The 24,491-nt window shown below is 41.3% G+C and overlaps 1 protein-coding gene across 1 annotated transcript in view; it reads right to left on the bottom strand.

The window, feature by feature from the left end:
• PRKG1 (protein kinase cGMP-dependent 1) overlaps nt 1–17,099 on the bottom strand; it is a 1,397,311-nt gene extending 1,380,212 nt beyond the window's left edge. Inside the window, exon 1 of the mRNA XM_003409256.4 lies at nt 16,415–17,099. Coding sequence (XP_003409304.1) covers nt 16,415–16,680 — 266 coding nt within the window. The 5' untranslated portion in view covers nt 16,681–17,099. The remainder of the gene's footprint in view (nt 1–16,414) is intronic.
• Between the last annotated feature and the right edge of the window lie 7,392 nt (nt 17,100–24,491).

Below are 24,491 nucleotides of genomic sequence, written 5' to 3'. Positions count from 1 at the left end.
CCACGGCAATTGGTTACTGGTTATTAGAAGACTGAGTTAGACCAATACATACAGATCTGTAAAGATGACTAGTGGCTTATTAAGGAAAAAAAAAAAAAAAGCAGGTTGCTGTGGACCATTATGTAATGATTCCACTTCAGTTAAAAAAGGAAAAAACAAAAAACAGCCAAACTCCAAGTGTGCAGGGAAGTTCTGTAGAGGTAAAGGATTACATAAGGATACAGGAAAGTTAATATTGGTTATCTGCCAGAGTGCAAGCAGGGAAAATTGTGAGAAGATGATTGAATTTTATACATCTCTTTACTGTTCGGGGGGGGAGCCCTGGTGGTACAGGGGTTAAGCGCTCAGCTGCTTAACCAAAACATTGGCAGTTCAAACCCACCAGCCACTCTGGGGGAGAAGGATGTGGTAGTCTGCTTCCATAAAGATTTACTGCCTCGGAAACTCTATGGGGCAGTTCTACTCTATTCAACAGGGTCCCTATGCGTCCAAATCAGCTCAACCGCAGTAGGTTTTTTGCGTTTTATTGTCAGACAGCAAGTACGAAGCAGACCCAAAACAACCCCATAGGGTTTCCAAGGCTCTGATCTTTAGAGAAACAGACTGCCACATCTTCCTCCCAAGGAGCTGCTGGTGGCTTCGAACTACCGACCTTTGAGTTAGCACCTGAGTGCTTAACCAGTGAAGTAGACACAGCCTAAGAAAAGGTTAAAAGTAGCCACTTTGAGATGTAATGTATGTTCTGAAATATCAAAAAGCATGGCCATATTTTTAGCATGGTGAATAGCAATGCAAAACCACACAAAATAATTTTTTTTTTCTGATCTAATATCAAGAAGCCCAGTCAGTCCACAGCCTTTCTCATCTTGTGTAGACACCCCTAGAGATGCTCTGAAGCCAGGTGGTAAGACTAGATAACCAGAAGATTCCAGAAGATTTCGAAGCAGGATACTTCAAACCTTTCAGCTATACTTTAGGAATTTGTCTTGCCTAGATAATAAACTACAAAGATCAGAGAAAACAAAATGTATTACTACTTATCTCTTGCTTCACCATGTCTGATGGGGACTAGATTTTCTTTTTTGGCCTTGCAGACAACAGAAAGCACACCCTACATTTTGCTCTACCCTTAATCCTTGCTGGCAGTCTGTCAGATTGTGTAACTTTTTTTTTTTTTAACCTAGGAAAAATATAAATCACTGCCCCAATGAGCATGTTTGTACGTCAACAGCTCCAAATAAATATATCACAGAGTTCCAAAACACATTATGGAAGAGCAATTTATTGTCACGTGGGGTATCAAAATGTACATTGTTTAAAATTTTTTTCTATTTCCCTTCTTGCCTGTTTATCTAAGTACGATCTAACAGTATCCGAGCAAAGAGATCAATTAAAGAAGCTAATAGCACGAATTCAAAATTAACTTCCTTTTTCCGTTGACCCAGGATTACTGGGACAGAGCAAAATGAGTACATGCCTCCTCAGGGTTAATTCACAAATAATGCCATCTGCAAGACTGCTTCACTTCCAGTCCCCTGGGGGGTTTCACATGAGAGGGGTCACAGACTGAATGCAATAGCCTTTTACAGGAAGGCTGAATGGCACTTTCCAAGAGATTATTGATTCGAAAACTTACAGTCCATTAGCTATGACTCAAAACTTCTTTCTTTGTGGTTAGCCAGACTTAACACTGGTTTATATTTAGGGCATTCCATTTTCTCTCCAAAATATTCAGATGTATGCAAATAAGCATATTAACTAGATTATTAATTTTTGTTCTATTAGAGATTTCAGACTGCAACAGGCTATTTTAAGACGTACTTCATTATATTTTAGAATCATAGAATTATCAAAGTGGTCAAAACACTGATAAGAAGGCATCATTTTAGAAGCTAAATTTTACAGAATAGCTGACCTAAATTTTTCTTATACTAATTTAAACTCGTTTTCTTTTAGCTTTTTTTTTTTTTTTAAATGGGGGGGTGGTGAGTAGGAAGTCATTCCTTTTACTATACTATCTCCTCACAGATACATATTTTTACTGCTATTAATTTTCCACTACTGCTCTCAGTTTTCTTCTCTCAACCAAGTATAGTCCAGAGGTTTCCTCATAGGAGTTTTAGGAATTTCCCTCAGAGTGAAAACTCTCCAGGCAAACATCACACATGCACTCACTATTTGTTTCTCTTTTCTTTAAGGGAACCACTGAAGAACGCTTTGCTTTGGCTTTTTAAACACATTCCCCCAAATCACCACTAATTGAAAACATATAAGATCATACCATTCAAAACGAAACTTTCCAAATATTTGATCCATGCTATTAAGAAAGTTATGTATTTGAGAATAAATTTTAGAATTTAGCTAAAGGCCATTTCACACATTAGGCATGCTTAAAAAAAAAAAACAGTGGGTTTTAGTTGTTAACTATCATGCTCGTGCTGCCATCTTGTGGTAATAGTTGAAATTTTTTTTTTTTTTTTTTTAGCGCTCTGCCTTTCTGGATTCTTTTTTGCTATCTTTAGGAGGGGACCCTAAGGGCTCCTGTACGTGTGTGGGGAGACAACCTGCACCATGTTCTAGAAAGAGGTATGCATTGTCTCAAGTTCCTCATCCTGAATATATTTCTTCCCTTCTCCTTGTTTTTTTCTCATCCACAAAACCCTTTCTTTTAACAACAATTTTTAAAACCTTTTGTCATCATTTGGGTTGATTTAGTCTCCTACAAGAAAAAAACAAGGAAACAGAAAAACCAAACCTGTTGCCATCGAGTGGGTTCTAACTCATAGTGACCCTATAAGAAATGCCCCATAGTTTCCAAGGAGTGCCTGGGGGATTCAAACTGCCAATCTTTTGGTTAGCAGCCGCAGTTCTTCACCACTACACCACCAGGGTTTCCAAGTAAAGAGTATACAAATTAAGGGATGAGTCATTAAAGTTGTATCTTATCAAAGATTTTCTTTCCAAATCATTTTAAAAAAAAAAAGTATAATGTATTTCCGAGTATATAATGCCACACTTTGGAGTGGCCCCACACAGTCATAGGCACCTAATCACAAAAACCAAGGAGAAGCCTGGAGATGAGAAGCTGCACTGCAAAGACACTCCAGAAGAGCTACCTCTCCAGAGAACCCAGGCTAGAGGGCGATAAGCTCCCCAAGCATCTCTTTATTATTTCCAGAGTCCTGTTCAGCTATGGAACCTACTATTGCATGGCAAGGGAATTCATAAACCTGGAGAAAATTGGATGTTTTTTCTGACACTATATTAATGTAGGAAACCCTAGTTGTATAGCGGTTAAGAGTTTGGCTGCTAAACAAGAGGTTGGCAGTTGGAATCCACCAGACGCTTCTTGGAAACCCTATGGGGCAGCTCTACTCTGTCTTATAGGGTCGCTAGGAGTTGGAATCAACTCGATGGCAACAACTTTGGTTTGGTTTTTTGTATTAATGTGAATGTTTCTTAACCAAACTGAATTATCATCAGAGCAACACGGTATTTTATAAAAGTGATCTTTTCCATCTAACTCTGCCTCTACTCCAATTCCCTTGAAGAAGCTGACAGCCATCCAAAGGATGACACAGAGAGAACTCAATTACCAAGAAACCTCCAGAACAGCCAAGGGGTAAGCAAAAAACAAACACAAAAATTATCTGTTTTATTCCTTCTTGAAAATGACTTTAAAACAATCTTTCCCAAATCTCTTTTGTATATCCATATCATACATAGTCTATACCTTTTTCTTAAAAATCTATGAACCCTTAAAACGTAGCCTTCTTCTAAACAATAGCCACAAAGCGTGGATTTGATGTGATTGTTAAATATTTTCTTCCAACACTTACTAAAAGTCCTAACTATTAATATAAAGTAAATTCATGGATGTACCATCTAGAAGCATCTCTGGTGCCACCAATGATATGAATGTTGCACTCTGGGAAATGCTGTTCTGAAATATATTTGCTAAGTAGAGTCTCATAAATCTAACCATCTTTATTTATAAATAAGTAGCTTCAAGTGTTACAGGGTCCAGATTCTGATTTTTTTGGAACCAGAGTTCAGATCGGAGTTTCTCAAATATTTTTTCTGCAGTGACTCACAAAATAGATGATTTTCCCGTGTGCAACACACTCTTATGAAAAGACAAGACTTCTGTGGATTATGTGGAGTTGCCTGCCATATATTTGTAATTTGCCTAGTCAATAAACCCAATCAGACTGCAAAGTAAAAGTCTATTCTCAAGGGAGATGCCTGTGAATGCACTCCACCTGAGTTTTTAAAAAGCAAGGAACTCATGAATTTTAATTTTTAAACTATTATTTACCTATTTGTAACCTTGTACCTAATCAAATATACAGGCAGCTCTTTATGTCATGACACCACAGCTGAAAAATGCCAGAGTAAGATACAGGATATTGGATTGAATATTTTAGAGTCATGTTATTCTCGGAGAGGAGATTGAATTGAATACGAACTGATCTTATGCTCTGGAAGGTTCACTTGTTTGTTTTTAATAAATTCAAGATATGTGCTGTGCTTAACGTTTCTCCTAAAAGTAGCATGTGGGAAGAAAAAAAGTATGGCAAGCTGAAGGTTTTATTTATTTGGCTGGAATTTTTACTGTAAACAGACCTGGTTTCTACCCATGAGTTTACAGGCTAAGATATAAAAGAATTTTCTATTTTGAGAATTTTTAGCAGAGATAGCCAAGTTCCTTGGCGGCCGTGTGATACGTGAAATTAGCATTACAGACACTACGTGAGCAATAAGAGGAATCAAGAAAAATATTAACATTTACCCAAAGGCTTTAGATTTGCTCATTAGACAATAACCATATCATACAGTTGAATAAACAAACCTACGAATATCTGTAAGAGGCAAACATACAATTATTTTTAGGATCCTTACAAGGTTTGCCAGCAGCATTTCTGCACCATTTCTGCAGCATCTGAGATCAGAGTGCTCAAATAAAGGCACATCTGAGAGTTTAAAACACATTTTAAAGTATTCCCTAAATTATGCTAGAAGGAAAGGGCAGTCTGAATTCGCAACAATTCTAACCAAGAGAATATTTGAATAACTAAAAACTTGGAGACAGTAGCTGAATAATCTTTATTACAAGTATAAAAATTCAAACTAAGTCCTAACAAGGCAGAAGTCTTACTGGACTTCCTCATAATAAGCAAACAGAAGAAATCAGCGTATCGATGTTACCACTCGCACACCAAAGTGCTGTAAGTGTTCATACACATCAACAACTTAAGCTTCTTTTTCTTATAGATCTTCTTGAATTCTCAAACCCCTGGACCTCTCTCATTTTGCTGTTTTCTTCAGAAATCTCACCATAGCTTTCTAGCAGAAAGAACCTGAAATGAAAACCCTAGAATTCGTTTTGCCGTTACCTACCTGTGTGACAGAAATCAGTTAACTCCTCTAGGCTCAAACACCTTATTTACAAAATGAATCAAATTTCCCTGATCTCTGAAATTCTAAGATTCTGCATGAATGTGATGGAATATCTTATCAAACTCCCATTCCGGAAGGAATACCAAAGGTCATTTCATTAAAAGTCATTATCCACAGGATGTCCTTTGTCATCCTTTGATGAACCGGCACAGCCAAGTGGGTGTCCTGTCATGGTTGGCACACCTCCATTGACATTGGGCCCACTCCTTTCCCAAGGCAGCCCATCCTGGTTTATGACAAATTGCACATAGGCAAAACTGTATCTCCCCCTTATTTTCATACATAAATCTAGGTTCTATCTTACCACTACCCTCTGTGACTCTCAGATAGGGTGGTTTTACCTTCAGGGGATATTTGGCAATGTCTGGAGGCCTGGTGGCACAGTGGTTAAGAGCCTGGCTGCTAACCAATAGGTCATCAGTTCGAATTGACCAGCTACTCCTCGGAAACTCTTTGGGCTGTTCTACTGTCCTATAGGGTCGCTATGAGTTGGAATCAACTCGATGGCCACGAGTTTGATTTTTTTTGGTTTTGGAGGCATTTTTGGTTGTCAAAGCCTGAGGGATTTCTAATGTTATATAGTGGGTAGAGGTCAGGAATGCAGCTACATATCTTATAACTCACAAGATAGACACATGCAAAAAAGAATTATCAACACCAAAATATCAAGTGCTACTATTGAGAAACCCTGCCCTGGGTCCACTCACATCAAGTCTCTCCTGGCTGCATAGGAAAAATTTCAAACAATTAAAGTAACTACCAGGCCTTCTGTTAATCTTTAATGTCACATGCCTTTGTTTCAATAATTCACTGGAACACATAAGACTTAGCTCTTCCCCCTTTTGAGATAATACTTGCATTAATAAAAAGTCTAAATGGAAAATAAACCTTTATTTTGCAGCAATACCCCATTGCTAATTATATGGCATCTACTCTCAATTAAAGCCTCACATTGGGTCAAAGGCAAACGTCATCCCAACTGGAGTTTCACCTGGATACCCAGTTACAAATGCAGATACTAGAAGCCCACCTGTGGATTCTGATTCAGTTTCCAGAGGATGCGAAGAGATATGCATTTTTGACGAGGAGGCCAGGTGGTTATGATGCAGGTGGCATGGTCAGTAAAATACACCTTTGAAAGCTATTACTCAAAGTGATCAGTAGCATCAGTAGCATCAGCATCACTTAGGAGCTTGTGTGAAATGCAAAACCTCAGGCCCCACCCAGGACTGCAGAATCAGGATCTCCACTGTGACGAGGCGCCAGGTGTACTGCATGCCCAGCAAAGTTTGAGAAGCACTGCTTTAAGATGCTAGCTCTCCAACTGAGTCACACAGTAGAAACACCTGAGGGTTTTTTGTTTTTGTTTTAATCCTGATGCCGGGGACCCATCCCAGAGGTTTTGATTTATTTGATATGAGGTTCACTCTGAGCTTCAAGCGTTTTTAAAGCTCTTCAGCTGATTCTAATGTCCATCAAAGTTTGAGAAGCACCGGCTTAAGGAACACTGATCTAGAGAAAAGCTACTGTCCTGGGAGATGAGGGCTCAAAGCTGGGCACTGCCATTCATTGGATTCAGAAGTTAAGGAAATCTGAGTTCAAACTGCAGTTTTCTTCTCTGCCAAAAGGAGCTTTTAATACGGATGACGTCTAGGATCACTCCTGCCTCACAAACTCTAGAATTCTCTTTAGCACTGAATTTGAAAAAAAAAATTGACCAGAGGAATTTACCAAATTATAAAGAGGTTTAATTAGGTGTGTGGTTATTCTCATCATAAAAACCAAAAATCCGTTGCCGTCAGTCAATTCCGACTCATAGTGACCCTATAGGACAGAGTAGAACTGCCCCATAGGGTTTCCAAAGAGTGCCTGGTGGATTTAAACTGCTGACATTTTGGTTAGTGGCCATAGCACTTAACCACTATGCCACCAGGGTTTCCATTATAGGAGGATTCAAGTTCAAGTCCTTTTACGATGAAATATTTATTAACACAAAATTAACTGTTTCAGGAAGACAGAGGGACTTAAAGCTCAAGTGTTGAACACTACTAAAGAAATACCAGGGGAAAAAAATCAATACCATATTCAAAAAATTACCATATGCTTAATTCACAAGGTTCCTCAAATAAAATATTTGAAAGTAGTGATAGAATCCTATCATTAACCAATTCAATTAACATTCCATGAGATTCTAAACCCAATAGTGTGCCGGTAAATGTTAAACAATCCACCAGGGGTAGGGGAAAAATGCCCTAACTTGTGTGGTTTCCTCATTTCTGCAGGGTGAATATTTCCACCATGACTGATTTCACGTTAGAAACATGGTAACCCTGCAAGCAGAGTTGGGAAGAGATGCTAAAAATCTGTTCTCTAGAGCCAGTAGGACCTGACTCCAGCACACCAATCATGAGATCAAGTTAAACACACATGCACAAAACAGTATTTATGTTTGTGCATTATACACACACAAATACACAAACGCATATGTAGATTTATGCACATACAGCACTTTACAGTCTCTTCTCTCTAAGCATAATAAGGAATTATTTATGGAGACATTTTCATTTTCACAAATATTGTAGACTTTAAATTTTATAAGTATCTTCAAGACTATATTTTTACAGTGGATAATCAAGTCTCAGCAACACACATTAACTATTTAGGACTAATTTCCAAGGCTATATCAACTCACTATGAATCAGAGAAAGATTAAACATGCACTTAGCACACTGGACAGAACAAATACCAAACAGTATTCTAACACACCCTAGTCAACAGAAATTTTATATTGATGGTATTAAAACAACTATGAGGTAGTATGGGCTTCTATTATATTCACATATAAGAAACAATATGAAAATGTTTAAAATAAAACCAATATCAAAAAACCAAACTCACTGCCATCAAGTTGATTCCCACTCACAGCAACCCTGTAGGGCAGAGCAGAACCGCCCCATAGGGTTTCCAAAGAGCGGCTGGTGGATTTGAATTGGCAGCCTTTTGGTTAGCAGCCAAGCTCTTAACCACTGCACCACCAGGGCTCCGCCAGAACCAACACAGTGTACTCTAAAGTCTGCAATTCATCAATAATGTTTATGTAGTTGAGTAGTGCAAAGAAAGGCTAGGCACTGCAAGAAAGGAATCCGTTTGTTTAAGAAAAACAATAAGTAAAGCAAGGAGATTTCTTTATATTGTCAGCTTTTGTTATCATAAAACAAATCTATTTAAAGAATATTTTCTAGAAAACATTTTCTGGGAAGATCAACCTTTTGCATTGAGCAAATATTTAAAATCGTGTATTTTCAATATGAACAGCTAATAAATAATTATTTTTAAAATATTCCCCCAAAAAAAACCCTTTGCCGTCCAGCTGATTCCAACTCATAGTGACCCTAAAGGACAGAGTAGAACTGCCCCATACAGTTTCCAAGGAGTGCCTGGTGGATTTGAACTGCCGATCTTTTGCTTAGCAGCCGTAGCTCTTAACTAGTACACCCTCAGGGTTCAAAACATTAGGAAGCTCAAACCTTATAATATCTGAAACATGTGAAGACACAAAAGATTTAGAGAGGCTACAGCGATATTCTGAGCAAGAGCTCTGCTCCACATTTGCTGTGATTTTTGCAAATGAAATAGTTCTGGGAAGGGTTACAGATGTTGCACTAAAGAGAAAGACACAGAGACTCAAAAGAGACACACACAATACAGGCAGATCCAAGAATAATGAAAAATCATCACTGGGTAAAAGTGGAAGGTAGGGTTTCAACAAAGAGCAATGAATACTGTTTCCAGTACCTTGGTCTGGGAGACAACATAGGGATGGTGTCCACACCAAGCACAAGTATCTGACAAATTGCAAGATGCTGTGATGTATCTTATCACAGACTAAAGAGGGAAGCTCTCCTGTCCACAAGAAACTGGTATGCATCAACTTGGAGGTGTTTCGAAATAATAACTACCACAAGACGAAGGAAATTTATAAACTGAATAAAGTGGAAGTTTGATGTGTGTATGGCGGGGGAGGGTCTGGGTCTGTGTGTGTATGTGCGTATATCCTCTCTTCTCTTCAGGGACCCAATGGTACGGCACAACAACAAAGCTAGATTCAAGGTCAGGACTCCTTTCTGACAATTCCCAAACTTCTGAGCTTTCACTTTTGTGAAACAGGATATACCATCCCTGGTTTATCTCAGAGCTCAGAGTAAGTTCCAAAAGCTACAAGAACCTAGATAACATAGGTCCTGAACTCTGATAAGCAAATTCTCAATGGCAAATGAAAATAATTATTCATACCCTGAGCAACTATGAGATCACCTGAAAATCTTATCAAAAGAAAGAATTCTAATGCACTCTCAGCATCTCTTCTGACACAGATGTGAGAGGGCACTGGGAAACAGGCCCTGAGTCAGGAAAGAGGCAAAAGAACTGACATCGTTTTTTTTTTTTTTTTTTTTCAGGACTGTTAGAAACAGTTTCATGAGGGTCAGTTAAATTTCTAGTGAATCCATGATTCAATCAATGTAAAACTGTCAACCTATACAGATATCAGTCATTCAAATGGAACAAGGGCTCTGGTATACTACAAAAGCAAATAGAAAAGGTACACGATTCTGAAACCAGAGTCAACCCCAAAACCACGTGAATATGTTTTAAATAATAATATAATAAGATGATAAGCTAAAGACACCAATCCACCAACTCTGGTCTGGATATAAAATCAAAAAACCTAAATTTTCATTCTGGTCCCATTTCTGAGATCCTTTAAAAAGCACTTCAGCAAAAATGTGCATAGTTTTCTCAGCACTAGGTACTACCCGCCTCCCATGCAGCTTTGACTGAGAGTATGTGTGAAGTGCTTAAGCTCAGAAGCTGTCCTCTGCCAATCACATGTGGCAAGATATTAGGATGTTACAAGTCCTCCTGCCTAAAAATGGCCCTTCCGCCATCAGTCTGTTACCCCTTAAACTCCTGTCATGAATACTATTCACCTGAGAAAACTAAATGAATGTCCTCTCCCTACAAGTCCCTATTAGAACACTACTATGTAAATTAGGAAGAAGTAACGGGTTAACATATTAATATATTATTAGTTACTGATAAATTCATTTTGATGGAGTAGTAGGAATGCAGGGATTAGTATGACGGGCCCCTAAGGCAAAAGGCAAAGAATACAATGAATGAAATCCAAGGGAGGTTAGGAGAATGGAAACCCATATGATTTCTGCATCCTTCATAACTCCTTGTTATTCATCAGCCCTGCCTGTGACATTATACAGAGCTACAGAAATTTGGTGAGAAAGGAAAAAGATGGAAAGGTTAGTTAATGGCAATTCCAAGAACAGGACCACGTGATGAAATTTCAGACTGGCAGAGCACACTCAAGGTGTATGCACTAGGTACAAGTGTTCTGTGGTCACTTTCCCATGAGGTCAGTTTAGTGCTGGCTCTGAGATTTTTTTAAATCCTATTCTAATTTAGTTTCATTTCTTCCTAGTTACTAAGATGATTCCCCAGTTATTAGTTGCTAAGATGAAACTGGCCCTATTCTGAGGCTGTATGGGGGAGCAGTCAAGAATTAGAGCTCTACAAAGAATGAAGAACACCAAAGACACAAGGTAATTATGACCCTAAGAGACAGAAAGGGCCACATAAACCAGAGACTACATCAGTGTGAGACCAGAAGAACTGGATGGTGCCCGGCTACAACTGATGACTGCCCTGACAGGGTACACAACAGAAAACCCCTGAGGGAGCAGGAGAGCAGTGGGATGCAGACCCCAAATTCTCATAAATAGACCAGACTTAATGGTCTGACTGAGACTGAAAGCACCCCAGTGGTCATAGTCCCCAGACCTTCTGGTTAGCCCAAGACAGGAACCATTCCCAAAGCCAACTCTTCAGACAGGGATTGGATTGTACAATGGAATAGAAAATGACACTGGTGAAGAATGAGCTTCTTGGATCAAGCAGACATGAGACTATGTTGGCATCTCCTGTCTGGATGGGAGATGAGGGCACAGAGGGGGTCAGAAGCTGGTTGAATGGACACAAAAAGAGAGAGTGGAGGGATGCAGTGTGCTGTCTCATTAGGGGGAGAGCAATTAGGAGTACATAGCAAGGTGCATATAAATTTTTGGACGAGACTGACTTATTTGTAAACTTTCACCTAAAGCACAATTAAGAAAAAAAAAGAAATTAGAACACTAGAAACTGAAAATTTCAGTTTGAAACTTGTCTCTGATATTTCCTAGCTGTGAGATCTTACACAAGTCACTTAATTTCTTCAAGCCTCAGATTTATCACCTGAAAAATGGGGGTGCCATTTAGGATTGTTGTGAGAAAACAATGGGCTTAGCACCTTGCTAAACCTGCTAAAATCAGCTATCTTTATCGCTGTTGTTCTCATTGCTATTTTACTGATGCTGGGTCCAGAATACAACTGGTACCAGCTTAATTCAAGGACCCCTGGTAGTGCAGTGGTTAAGAGCTCGGCTGCTAACCAAAAGGCTGGCAGTTCCGCTCTGTGGGAGAAAGACAGGCAGTCTGCTTCCGTAAAAGATTGCTGCCTTGGAAACCCTACGGGGCAGTTCTACTCTGTCCTGGAATGGACTCAGGCATTTTTTTTTTTTTTTAACCACCTTACTTCATGGAAGTTGCTTAGATCAAAATTAGGCCAACCCCCTTGATCTGACCTAATATCTATAGTCCCAAGGTCAAAACAGATCTGAATTGGATCCGAAATACAAAAGACAAACAATTTTCTGGGCCATCCCTCCCAGTGGAAAGATGTTAAAGTTCCAAATGATCAAATTTACATCATCAAGAATCAAGGGATTAATGACAAGAATAGTTCAAATGCCTTTGGAATACAGTCTATTATTATTCCTGTAACAGAATAATATTCATTCTAGCCTCTGCTTAAGCTAATTAAAAAAAAAAAAAAAAAAAAACTGTGTGCAGTCCCCTGAGCATACAATGGCTAACTAGGCAGCCAAAAGAAGGAATTTAAGTGTGTGCAAAGAATTAAGGGAATGATGATTCAGACCTTAAAAAAGGGAAAGAGGTAATTCTTCAAAGAGTTCACAAACCAGTTGTATGTATATATATATATATATACATATACATATATATATATATGGACACACACACACTCTGTGCAACACTTGGAGTTCTTTGGCATAGAGTGGTACATAAACTGAAAACATGTTCACCACCGTTTAAGACACAGCTTGCAGTTTTCACGACAATCATTCGATCCCTACTGGGCACTTCTAAAGGGTCTGAAAATGAGTACTGCAATAAGTCGGATGTTTTCTTTTTAAACTTGATCATCATATTGTACACTTGATACTTATGCTGAGAGCTCAGATCTTCCCCGGTATAATTTTCATCTACGCATTCCTTAGTTACTTACATCATTCTTAATGGAGATGGTGCACGATACCCTCTGTGGACACATGGAAATCTGGCTAATTGGGTTTACTTGATTACAATGGTTGGTGAATTCTCCCATTTTCTTCCACGGCAATAAATGCTTAAGATGTTTTCATCACCCATTATGTAAATATTTAAGATTGTAATCATTTTCTAAAGCAGTGTTTACAGCTCTTTTACCATTTCACCTACCAAACTCCATGTCTGCGAGTTCTGCATCCTTGGATTCAACCAAGATCGAAAATGTTCAGGGGAAAAATTTTTACAGTGGACTATGATGCTTTTGTCTGTACTGAATATGTACAGACTTTTTTATCATTAGCCCCTAAACAACACAGTATAACAGCTACTTACATAGCATTTACAATGAACTAGGTATTACAGGTAATCTAGAGATCATTTAAAATATACAGAAGATGTGCATTATATGCAACACCATGCCTTTTTGTATAAAGGAGTTGAGCTTTGCAGATTTTGGTATGGGGATGGTAGTCCTGGAACCAATTCCCGCAGATACCAAGGGACAACGATTGTACTTTTATTAGTATAAAAACTGGGTGTTCTAGTCAAGTTTAAAATGAACCTGTAGTGTGAACAGCTAATATAACAGAACATTAGTTTTGTAACAAAGCAGTGTCTCTTAGCCCTAGTAAGCCCATCAGGATGGCACAGCTGTTAACAAAGGACACATGAGGTGATAGTCTATCTACTTGCCAAATCCAAATATGTGAAAATCAGAAAAATAACTTTTATCTTGAAAGCACCTTGTTTACTGTTAAATATTATATCGCAGAAATATTTCTAATTATTTCTTGAACAAAATAAGGTGGCTCGCCAGTAGTAAGTTATTACTGTCTCTTTAAGGGCTAGGATGAGTACCTAATTCCAAAGGTTACTATGCTCATGTATTATACCTGTCAAAAATTTTAAACTCTGAGTCAGCTTGCTGGAAATAAACTCCACGCTTCCATCTGAAAGTGTGAAACTAAGCGCTGAGTGGGAAAGTTTACTCTCAGTCCCAGAGGAAAGCAGCGCAGGGAGGAAGCAGGAAGGCACTCTAGCCATTGCTACAGACGCAAAAGTGTGCTTGACCTCTACTGCGCATGATCCACGTTTATGAAGAATGTTCCTACCCCTAAAACGGAAAATGTTGGGGGGTGGGGGGGAGGAGGATGGAGGAGTGGGATAGAAAAAGGAGGATGTGTTCTTAGGAAAGATCAGCCATTTCCGCCTAGTAAATAGAAAAACTCCTCTCATTTATAGGGAGATGCCTTGTCAGAAAAAAGGAAAAAACGAAGTGGGGGTGGGGGTGGGGATGAGGGAAGGGTGGGGGATGTCTCTTTGAGAGCTTGTAAAGCAGAGTGGAATCTTGGCGGGAGGGTTTTCTCCTGCCTCAGACCCTGGTGAAATCTCTCTGCTGGGAAACGGTGCTGTTAACTCTCTAAGAGGCACAACGCAGACACAGAAATCTGAAATTTCAAAAATGCGATAAAGCTCGAGCCCGGCAGCCTTGGGAGGCGAGCAGCTGCCGGGTGACCGCTGATGAAGTGGCTTCTTCAGGAGGTGGGCAGATTGATTCCAGCTGCTGAGCGCGGGGCAGGGCAGCGGCCGCGGAATGTGCAGCCCGGCTGAGGGAGACGCAGCAGCAGCTTCCCCACTAAGGGCAAAGCCAAATATTAGCTCTGTTAGCTGTCCTGGCCTGAGAGAAAGAATGCCATTGTTCCAACAGATGAGGACTTTCAAAGCAGGATGGGCAGAACGGTGCCGGGTGGACAGTGTTACTTCCTAAGTGGAGTGTCACTCCGGAAATCTAAAAGCTGCCCCCTGAGAGTTCGGTTCAGAAGGGGCCCGCATTTCCTAAGGCAACTCCTCTGCCTGGTAGCTGTTTTTCTCCAGCTCACTCCCAGCTCCCGGGCCTCTTCTAATAGCTCTTAACCCCTGCCCAGCCTCCTTTGCCCCCCCCCCCCTCGCCACTGTAATCTATATACCTGAGGGAGTCCACCCAGACGCAAAGAGCGGGTGCACTGGAGAAGTGACGGACATTCAGAGTCCTGGAACTGGCTTGGATGGGGGATCGGACGAGAGGTCATGCTCTTCAGAAGCGCTGGCCACAAAGTCAGAACGCTAAGAGGGAGGGACTAGTTTAGGGGTCTCCCGAGGGTCCCAAGCTCAGACACCAAGTGATCTAAGAAGAGGCAAGGGGTAGGAGGCAGGCGGGCATGAAGGCACGCCTAATGGAATATTCAATATCCTGTGAAATGCACTTTCTGCCATGCACTTCCAGCGACTAAAAGCCAGTAATGGGCTTTGGAGTCTGCACTTCCTCTCCCTAATGTCCAGAGGCGCTTTAATGCTGGAGCCAATCGATCAGCCTTCTCCGGTGAAGACTGGGAGTGGAGTGCAAAAGCTTCCTACTTGTGGCCAAAATCCGCCCAGCCTCCTCTGCACACCCCAAGTGAGCGACACACAACTTTGAACTGGCAGAAATCAGGCTCTTAAAATGCCCAGGAGGATGAAAGGACGGAGCCTCAAGGCGCCTGAAGAAACACCCCCCACCCCCGCTTCATCCCAACTTTTTCTGGGAGGGATTCAGAAGGAAGAGAAACGGGGTGGGGGGGGGCCAGGGGAGGACTATTCACCCTAAGACTGGGCTGAACTATAACCCCAAACCTTTATCAGGTGCAAGGTCACGGAGCCGCCTCCAAGCCCAGGGCAGCCCAAGGTGTGGCTTTTCTGGAAGACACGCAAGCAGAGCAAACCAAATTTCAGAAGGTGGGGTTTCTTTACGATTTCTTGGCGACATCTCAGAGCGGTGAAAGTGACCCCTCTGAATAAAACCTCCCCCCAGAATTCCCGGGGTCGGAGCCTGGCGGAGGAGTCGCGCCCCAGCCCCGCCTCCGTCGCCCCCGCGCCTTCTCCTCAGAGGTCCGGCTCTTTGCAAGTTCAGTCCCTAAATTGAACCCAGCCCTCTCCAATCTCCTCCCGCCCTCCCGGGGAGGCTCTGGCCGCCCCACTGAGCATGCCCCGTGGCCTGGGGCCGGGGTCGCCTCAGGGAAGCTCTTCTGGCCCAGAAAAAGGCAGGGTTTGGTCCTAGCATGGGCGCCCCCACCGGGAAGCGCGAAAGAAAGACGGCGCGACTGCAGCCGGGTGCGGAGTGGCCAAGTTAGCGGACGCGAGAAAACTTTCCGCGGTCTTTCACCCCACCCCCACGCCACAGGGGCGCGTCTCCCCAAGGAGCTCGCCTTTCCCAGCCGGAGAGAGACAAGCACAGCACGTGATGGGCAGAAATAAAAATAAACACTTCCCATTCCCGGGCCGCGGGGGCCGCCCCCACTCCGCGCGCCGCGGCGAGCAGGGGGCGCCCTGCGCTGCCCAGCCCCGCGGCTGCAGCCCTGAACCCCAGCCTCTGAGCCGCCGCCCGGGACGGCACCCCGGCCCACCGCCCGGAGCAGTGGCCTTCGCCCTTTCCCGCCGCGCCGGGCGTGGGGCTGGGCTCCCCGCGCCGCGCCCCAGAGCCTACCTTTCGGATTTAGTGAATTTTCGGAACGCCTGTCGGAGGTCATGGAAGGACCTATACGTCTGCGGCTCGGCGGAGATGCCTTGCGCCCGGGTGGTCCGAGGGCCGATGTGAGTCGAGGGCACGGGCAACACTGACTGGCATTTGTGAAGCTTCCTTTTCAGCTCCTGGATTTCTTCCTCCTTCTCTGACAGTCGCTTCTCCAGCTCTTTGATTCTCTCCTCTTTGAGCATGAGAATCTTGGCAAAGTCTTCCTCCAGCTCGCTCATTTTTCCCGGAGCCCCTCCGCGAAACTTTTTCTCGGGCGGCGGCGGCTGGGACAACAGCCTCGAGAGGCGAGCGCGGAATGAGTGAGTGAATGGGGCGCTAAGTACTCGAGCGCAGCAGAGTGCTGTCCCTAATGCGGCGCGAGGAGCCGCTTTCTTCGATCCACTTCTGCTGAATGGACTAAAAGCACCAAGGGAAGGATGAGAAGTCTAAAAGCGATGGAGAGAAGCAGAGTGCTAATCCCCAGCCTCTCGGGGGAATAGGTGATTATCTTTCATTGAGAAACCAATTAGAGCTGCCCTTCCTCCCCAGAGACCCCCTCCTCCGTCCCCCTTTCCCAATCTCTCCGTGAGAACACGCGCGCGCGCGCATTACCCCACCAAGAGCCTGGTTTCTAGCTGGGAGGACTGGATCAGAGAGCTCACCCCATCTCACAATAATCACTCTTCCAAGCTATATGGTATCAAAGAAAGGGGGTGGGGTGGGGGGTTGGGGGGAGCTTTATGCCACTTGATCCTTGAAATAGCAACAATTACCATGTGATCTGGCGGATGACGCAGCGCCTGTAACTGGATCCTAAAGACTTTGTGGTGTGTGAGAGTGTGTGTGTGTGTGTGTGAGAGAGAGAGAGAGAGACTGGGTATGTATGTGGAACATTTCATAAATATTAAACTGCCTTTAGACAATAACCTGCATAAATTCATCTGCGCCTTGACCTTTTACTTCTTTTCTGCTCTGGATGCTTGAATGGATTCAGAAGGGTGTGTGCTGAGTGTGTGTGTTTTTTACTGTGAACTCCTGTAGTTGTGACCCCGAGTAATAAGGATGACAGAGCAATAACAGTTCCAGTTTGTGTTTGGTTTTTGTTTTTCCAGCGTAAAACTTTACTGGAAATAGTGAACTAGAATTGTCTGGTGGAGAAGTTGGATGAACATGCATATGGTAATAAGCCAAATGTTCATTGAAAAGACAAAGGACAAGAGTTAATTGTAAACTTCTTAAAGTCTGGATTTTATTTTAACTACTGGAGTTGAAATCTGTGTATTGAACATCCCAATTATATGACAACATGGTTTGCCATTGCCCTGAAGTGGCTTCCACCAATGCCGAACTGCTGGTTACCCTACCAATTCCAGTCATAGTGAAGGCTTGCATCTGTGAGCCTGTGTTTATCCCTTACTTTTCCACCCATCACCTCACTCTATACCAAAGAGGTGATTCTGCCCATTTGAGCCCAGTACCCACTAATGTCTACACTTTGTTTTATTTTACCTGTATATGTCACAAGGAGCATTTTTCATAACAAATATTTTTTGTAACATGAAAGTTTTTTTGGGTTTTGTGGGAGGGGTATATCTTCAGGTAATAATCATCCAATTACTAGTTCTTTTTAAGGAGAAAAATAGATGCAACTGAGACACAAAAAGATTCTCTGAAACAGTAACTTTCCTTATAAAGAAAAATCAATGTATAATTACTGGCTACTTATCCAAATACATGCATATATATATATACACACACACACACACACATATATGTAATTTCTACCTTTTCTGAAACACCTAAATAAAAGAAATTCAGGCACCCATTTTGCTGCGTAAATAAACCCAAAAATATATTTTATTCTGGAGACTTCTTTATTATTTATGTTAGTTCTACCCATCTGGTTATTTTAAATTAAAAACATTTTAAATCACATCTGAATTTTTTAACTGCTCCGGACACTCAAGTCTAGCTTCATCTATTCGTGTTTGAGAAGGGGTTCCCTGTCTTGTTTGTAGTTACTATTGTGTTGCTTCTATCTATGAACAACTTAATGTGCTACAATCCTTTCTGAAACACAATAAATGATATTTAAAAATAACACATTGGAAGAAAAAAGCTTTTAGCACATCCAAAAATCTAGGCATAGGTTCAACTTTATTTGTGGAAGAGGTAGAAATAGTTTTTAAATGACTTACAAGGACAATTTTTTTTCCGGGATTTACATTATCTTGAAGGAGCCCTGGTGGCACAGTGGTTAAGCACTCAGCTGCTAATCAGAAGGTCAGTGGTTTGAACCCCCGAGCTGATCCGCAGGAGAAAAGATGTGACATTCTGCTTCTATAAAGATTACAGCCTTGGAAACCCTATGGAGCAGTTCTACTCTGTCCTATAGGATCACTATGAGCAGGAATTAACTTGATGGCAATGGGTTTTTTGTACGTTATCTTACATGCAGTTATTATTCGTATTTATATGTTATTCATATCTATTTATATTTTCCTGCTTATTAAACAAAAAGAAACATTTAGACCAAGATTTCACACACAAAAAAAACCCGATTCGATTCCGACTCACACACACCTCAAAACCCTAAATTCATCTCTATCTTAAAAAATAAAACTTGTTTTTTTCATAAACCAGATTTAACTTAAATGATGTTGACACCTAGTGTCATGAAGTCTTGTCCGCTGGCTTAAGAAGTATTTAATTTAGAATACAAGGAAAGCCTGAGAAAAGACAGCCTGGTAGAAGAATAAGCATTGAATTATTAGAAATCACAGCATTTTAGAACTGAAAGGAACTTTGAAGGTGATCTAACCCAACCACCTTGTGTTATAAAAGAGGAAAGTGAGATGTTGAGAAGTAAAGTTCAGGGCAGAAGCTGGAATCCAGGACTCTTCCTGGCTTGAAACCTGAACCTGTAGAAATTCTACGATTCTGACAATCCAGTTTTCAAAGATGTGACTTTGCTCTTTATTGCCTATTTCTAAATTAGTAGCGCTAAGTTTCAACTGTCAAACCAGATGGAGTGAAGAAACCTTAAATTTTTTTTAAAGGAAAAGGTCGCCATCTAGTGCCCCAAGAAAAATTTGCTAAATGAAAATCTTAATCACAATGAAATTGAAGTTGTCTTTAAATAGCCGTAAAAGTGTTTGCATGCTCCTTATTTGATAGAAGTAAAGAAAAAATGCAGAATCATGTGTAAAAGCCCATTTAAAAAAAAAAAATCTGGCATCTTCTAACTACTGGATGAGGATGATAACAAGGCAGTAAATGTTTATTGAGTGTTTAATACGTGTCAACACAGGGCTAACTTTTTAATCCTCCTGATGACCCTACAGGTAGGTTAAAATTTCCATTTTGTAGATGGAGAAACTGATGTGTAGCCAGATTAGGTATTTTGCTCATGGTCACACTGTTCAGATTTGACTCAAGCTGTCTTTATCCCCTTGTATCACTGCTTCTATCAGAAATGTATTAAAATATTCAGTTCTTTATGAGCCCGGTGCTTGGTAAAATAGAGGGTCAGCGAAAAAGAGGAGGACCCTCAACGAGATGGATTGACACAGTAGCTGTAATAATGGGCTCAAGATAACAACGATTGTGACCATGGCACAGAACCAGGCAGTGTTTTGTTCAGTAGTACATAGGGGCGCTGTAAGTCGGAACCGACTCCGCAGCGCCTATCAACAACAACAACACGAGCCCACTGAAAGCAAATAAAACTTATGTGTGGTTTCATACGTTATGATGGTACCTTGGTCCTAACACACACACACACACACACACACACACACACACCCCACTTTCTAAAAAACCTGGAGGCTTATTTCTCTTAGGAGATTCCTGTCCTTAAAGTTTAATAGAAGTCAGTCTTACAGTAGACAGTGGGACAGTAGAGTCTATAAAAAATTTAAAAAGAATAGTAATAATGACCAAAAGTCAGTCTGCTTTTTATAATCTTCATGCACCAGAAATGCTAAACAACATCAGTGATAAAATACTCCTCACCAAAAAATATTGGTCTAAGTTCAATTAATTGCTGCATTTACTGTTGAGCAGGGTAGACCGCTCCCATGGCCCAATGCTTGGAACAACATTGACCCTGGTGCGTGATGTGAGGACCCAGAGCAAAGAAAATAGCCATGTGCAGACGATCTGAGTGAGGTCCACATGGATGGGCGCAGAGGTGTGGAGAAGGGAGGTTTGGGGAAATGAGAGACAGGTGGGAGCATCTGGAATGGGCAGGGACTAACCATGATCGACTCAAACCATCTATTTCCAATATCGCTACATCCAAACTCCTCTTGGTTGCAAAAATAACAGCACTTGTGAAAAACTGCATGCAATACACCTTGCATCAAGGGACACAATTGGTGGATTCAAATGAGTACTTGACTTGGAACCAAAAGACCTATGTTCATGTCTCTGCCCGTTCCCGAGCTGTGTGCTCTTGGGCAAGTTACTTAACTTTTCCCTGGGCTTCACTTGCCTCGTGTAAAATGAGGAGTGGCAGTTACCTACTGCCCATTTTACCTTTCTACTTTCATGATTCTTTGGAATCCCATTTTCCCTGCGACTCACAGTTTGAAATGATCGATCTGCTCTTACAAATAACATCTATCTGTGAACTTTAGAATTTAAAACTTTGAGGGAAAGAGTTAAAATGGAGCCTGTTTGGCCCTATAAAGATTATAGTATACTTTTTGATTAATAGAAGCTTTGAGCATTTCCAGTTAAGCCTGCATCATACTAGATGTGGCTTCAATATTGTCAAAGGACCCAAGCACATTCTGGGAATCATTTTTTATGTGGTCGTCACCTTGGGCAAGATAAAAGTTTGAAGTACTAAAACACACTCCCATCTACTTTAACCACCACACAGAACATGAACATAGCAAATGAAATATTGCCTTTGCTAAATAAGCTTCAAAATTAGTTTCCATTTATTGAGTTTAATGAGTCGTAACGTTAATGTTTTCAAAGAATATGTTTCTACAGAAAAACAAATGCTTTTCACAAGGTGGTCCTAATGATGTAAATAGAATTATTTCTCATTCTACCTGCAGCAAGAAGACCATTGCCTTTTCCAACTCCCCGTGATACCTGCCTCCAGGTTTGAAGAAATAATTCTTCCTAGAAATTTTGAAAAGTAAAATTTAACTAACAGATAATGGCACTTGAAAATATTGTAGAAATCAAGTTCTGCAATGTATTAGAACCTTGGATCTGAAATATGGAGACTGGGATGGCCTGTGACTTCAGGCAAATAATTTCATCACCCTAAACCTCAGTTTTCCCAACTCTAAAGTGGGGCTCTGGATACTAAATTGTCCTGTACCTGGATCTTTATTTAAGACTCAAATGAAGTGAGATGAAAGAAAAGGTTGTTGTATGTAATTCTAAAATAAAATGGTAATGAATGTCTACTCTGATTCTTGGCAGGAGAGTAGCCCAGCGATGCGGACAGGCCTGGCGGTGGTGGTGGGAATATTTATACTGTATTCGGTCTACTCATTTCTTGAGGTAGGAAGAATTCTGTGGTGGTCCCCAAGATTCCCACCCTGGCATACACATACTTTATCCCAGCTACTTAGTCAATCTAGCTGCTGCTGCGAAAGGGATTTTGCAGGTGTAATTAAGGTCCCAAATCAGTTGACTTTCAGATAAGATCATCCAGGTGGGCCTGACCTAATCAGATGAGCTTTAAGAGTGATTGGGCTCTTCTTGGAGACAGATCCAAAGTTCAAGAGGGATTCAAGTTTAGGGAGTTGAGGGAGATTCTCTCATTACTGGCTTTAAAGATGGAAGGGATCATGTGGCGAGGAATTTGGGCAAATTGCTGATAGGCAGCAGGGACACAGTGACCTCAGTCTGTCACTGAAAGGAACTGAATCCTGTCACAACTACATGAACGTGAAAAGCTTGAAGGAGGACCCGGAGCTCCAGATGAGAATATAGCCTGGCTGACACTTTAATTTCAGCCTCGTGAGACCCTGAGCAGAGGACCCAAGCATGCTATGCTAACTTCCCACTTCAGAACTGTGAGCTAATAAATGGATGTAAGTCTCTGAGTTTATGGTAATTTATTAGGCAACAAGATGAAAGTAATAGATTACTCAACTACTTTTTTAAAAAAATTCCTATTAAAAATGTTAGAAATATTTCACCATTCTCAGATGCATGTCTTACCAAGAGTCATTTTCAGAAAAACTAATGCATTTCAAATGGATACTTGGGGACATAAAAGGTTACTATATAAATTATAAACTGTTTAAAGCACGCTGATGGCAATGTGAAAAGCCTTCTGAGTATGGCAGGTTCTCTTTCATGAATGATGTTTATGTTTAAAGTTGGGCCTTACTATTACGGAAATATAAATCCGCTTCTGTAGTGGACAAACACTCTGACCTTGTGCAAATTATTTAATTTGCTGAGCTTTAGTTTTCTCATCTGTTAATAATGTCAGTAATTCTCTTTCATAGTCTTAATTGTCTTTATTAAAATCTTTGGCTCTGGGAGTACATTTAAATAATCTTAAATTCTTATTGATTAAATGATTCCATAGTCATCCATGGAAATTAATTGCCCCTATGACACATTAAGGAAACCCTGGTGGTGTAGTGGTTAGGTGCTACGGCTACTAACCAAGAGGTCAGCAGTTTGAATCTACCAGGCACTCCTTGGAAACTCTATGGGGCAGTTCTACTCCGTCCTATAGGGTCACTATGAGTCAGAATCAACTCGATGGCACTGGGTTTGGTTTTGGTATAACACGTTAAGGAGCCCTAGTGGTGCGGTGGAAACCCTGGTGGCTTAGTGGTTAAGAGCTACAGCTGCTAAGCAAAAAGTTGGCAGTCCGAATTCACCAGGCGCTCCTTGGAAACTGTATGGGGCAGTTCTACTCTGTCCTATAGGGCCACTATGAGTTGGAATTGACTGGATGGCAATGTGTTTGTTTGGTTTTTAGTAGTGAAGTAGTTAAAGCGCTTGGCTGCTAACCAAACCCACTAGCCCCTTGCAGGAGAAAGATGTGGCAGTCTGCTTCTATAACGATTGCAGCCTACAAAACCCTAAGGGGCAGTTCTACTCTGTCCTATAAGGTCTGTATGAGTTGGAAATGACTCCACAGTAAAGAGTTAATGAGTCTTCCATGTCCCATTAGGAAGCCCTGGTGGTCCCATGGTTAAACACTTGGCTGCCGATTGAAAGGTCAGTGGTTCAGTTGGAACCCACTAGTGGCTCTGAGGGAGAAAAGGCCTGTCAGTCTGTTTCAGTAAAGATTCTTGTTGTTAGGTGCAATCGAGTCAAGTTGTTTTTGACTTACAGTGACTCCACATACAACAGAACAAAATACTGCCCAGTCCTGCACCACTGTCTTAATCATGGCTGTGTTCAAGCCCATTGTTGGAGCCACTGTGGCAGTCCATCTGGTTGAGGGTCTTCCTCTTTTTTGCTGACCCTTGACTTCAGCAAGCGTAATGTCCTTCTCCAAGGACTGGTCTCTCCTGATAACATGTCCAAACTACGTGAGATGAAGTCTCACCATCCTGGCTTCTAAGGAGCATTCTGGCTGTACTTCTTCCAAGACAAATTTGTTCACTCTTCTGGCAGTCCATAGTATATTCGATATTCTTCACCAACACCATAATTCAAAGGCATCAATTCTTTTTTCACTTATTCACTGTTCAGCTTTCACATGCATATGAGGCGATTGAAAATACTTGGCTTGTGTCAGTCTCACCTTAGTCCTCAAAGTCACATCTTTGCTTTTTTAACACTTTAAAGAGGTCTTTTGCAGATTTACCCAATACAATGTGTCGTTTGATTTCTTAACTGCTGTTTTCGTGGGCATTGATTATGGATCCAAGTAAAATGAAATCCTTGGCAACTTCAATTTTTTCTCCGTTTATCATGATGTTGCTTATTGGTCTACTTGTGAGGATTTTTATTTTCTTTATGTTGAGGTGTAATCCATACTGAAGGCTGTGGTCTTTGATCTTCATCAGTAAGCCCTTCAAGTCCTCTTCGCTTTCAGCAAGCAAGA

The sequence above is a fragment of the Loxodonta africana genome, chromosome 16 (genome assembly GCF_030014295.1).
Source record: "Loxodonta africana isolate mLoxAfr1 chromosome 16, mLoxAfr1.hap2, whole genome shotgun sequence".
NCBI lineage: Eukaryota > Metazoa > Chordata > Mammalia > Proboscidea > Elephantidae > Loxodonta > Loxodonta africana.
This window is presented reverse-complemented; position numbering and strand designations above follow the sequence as displayed.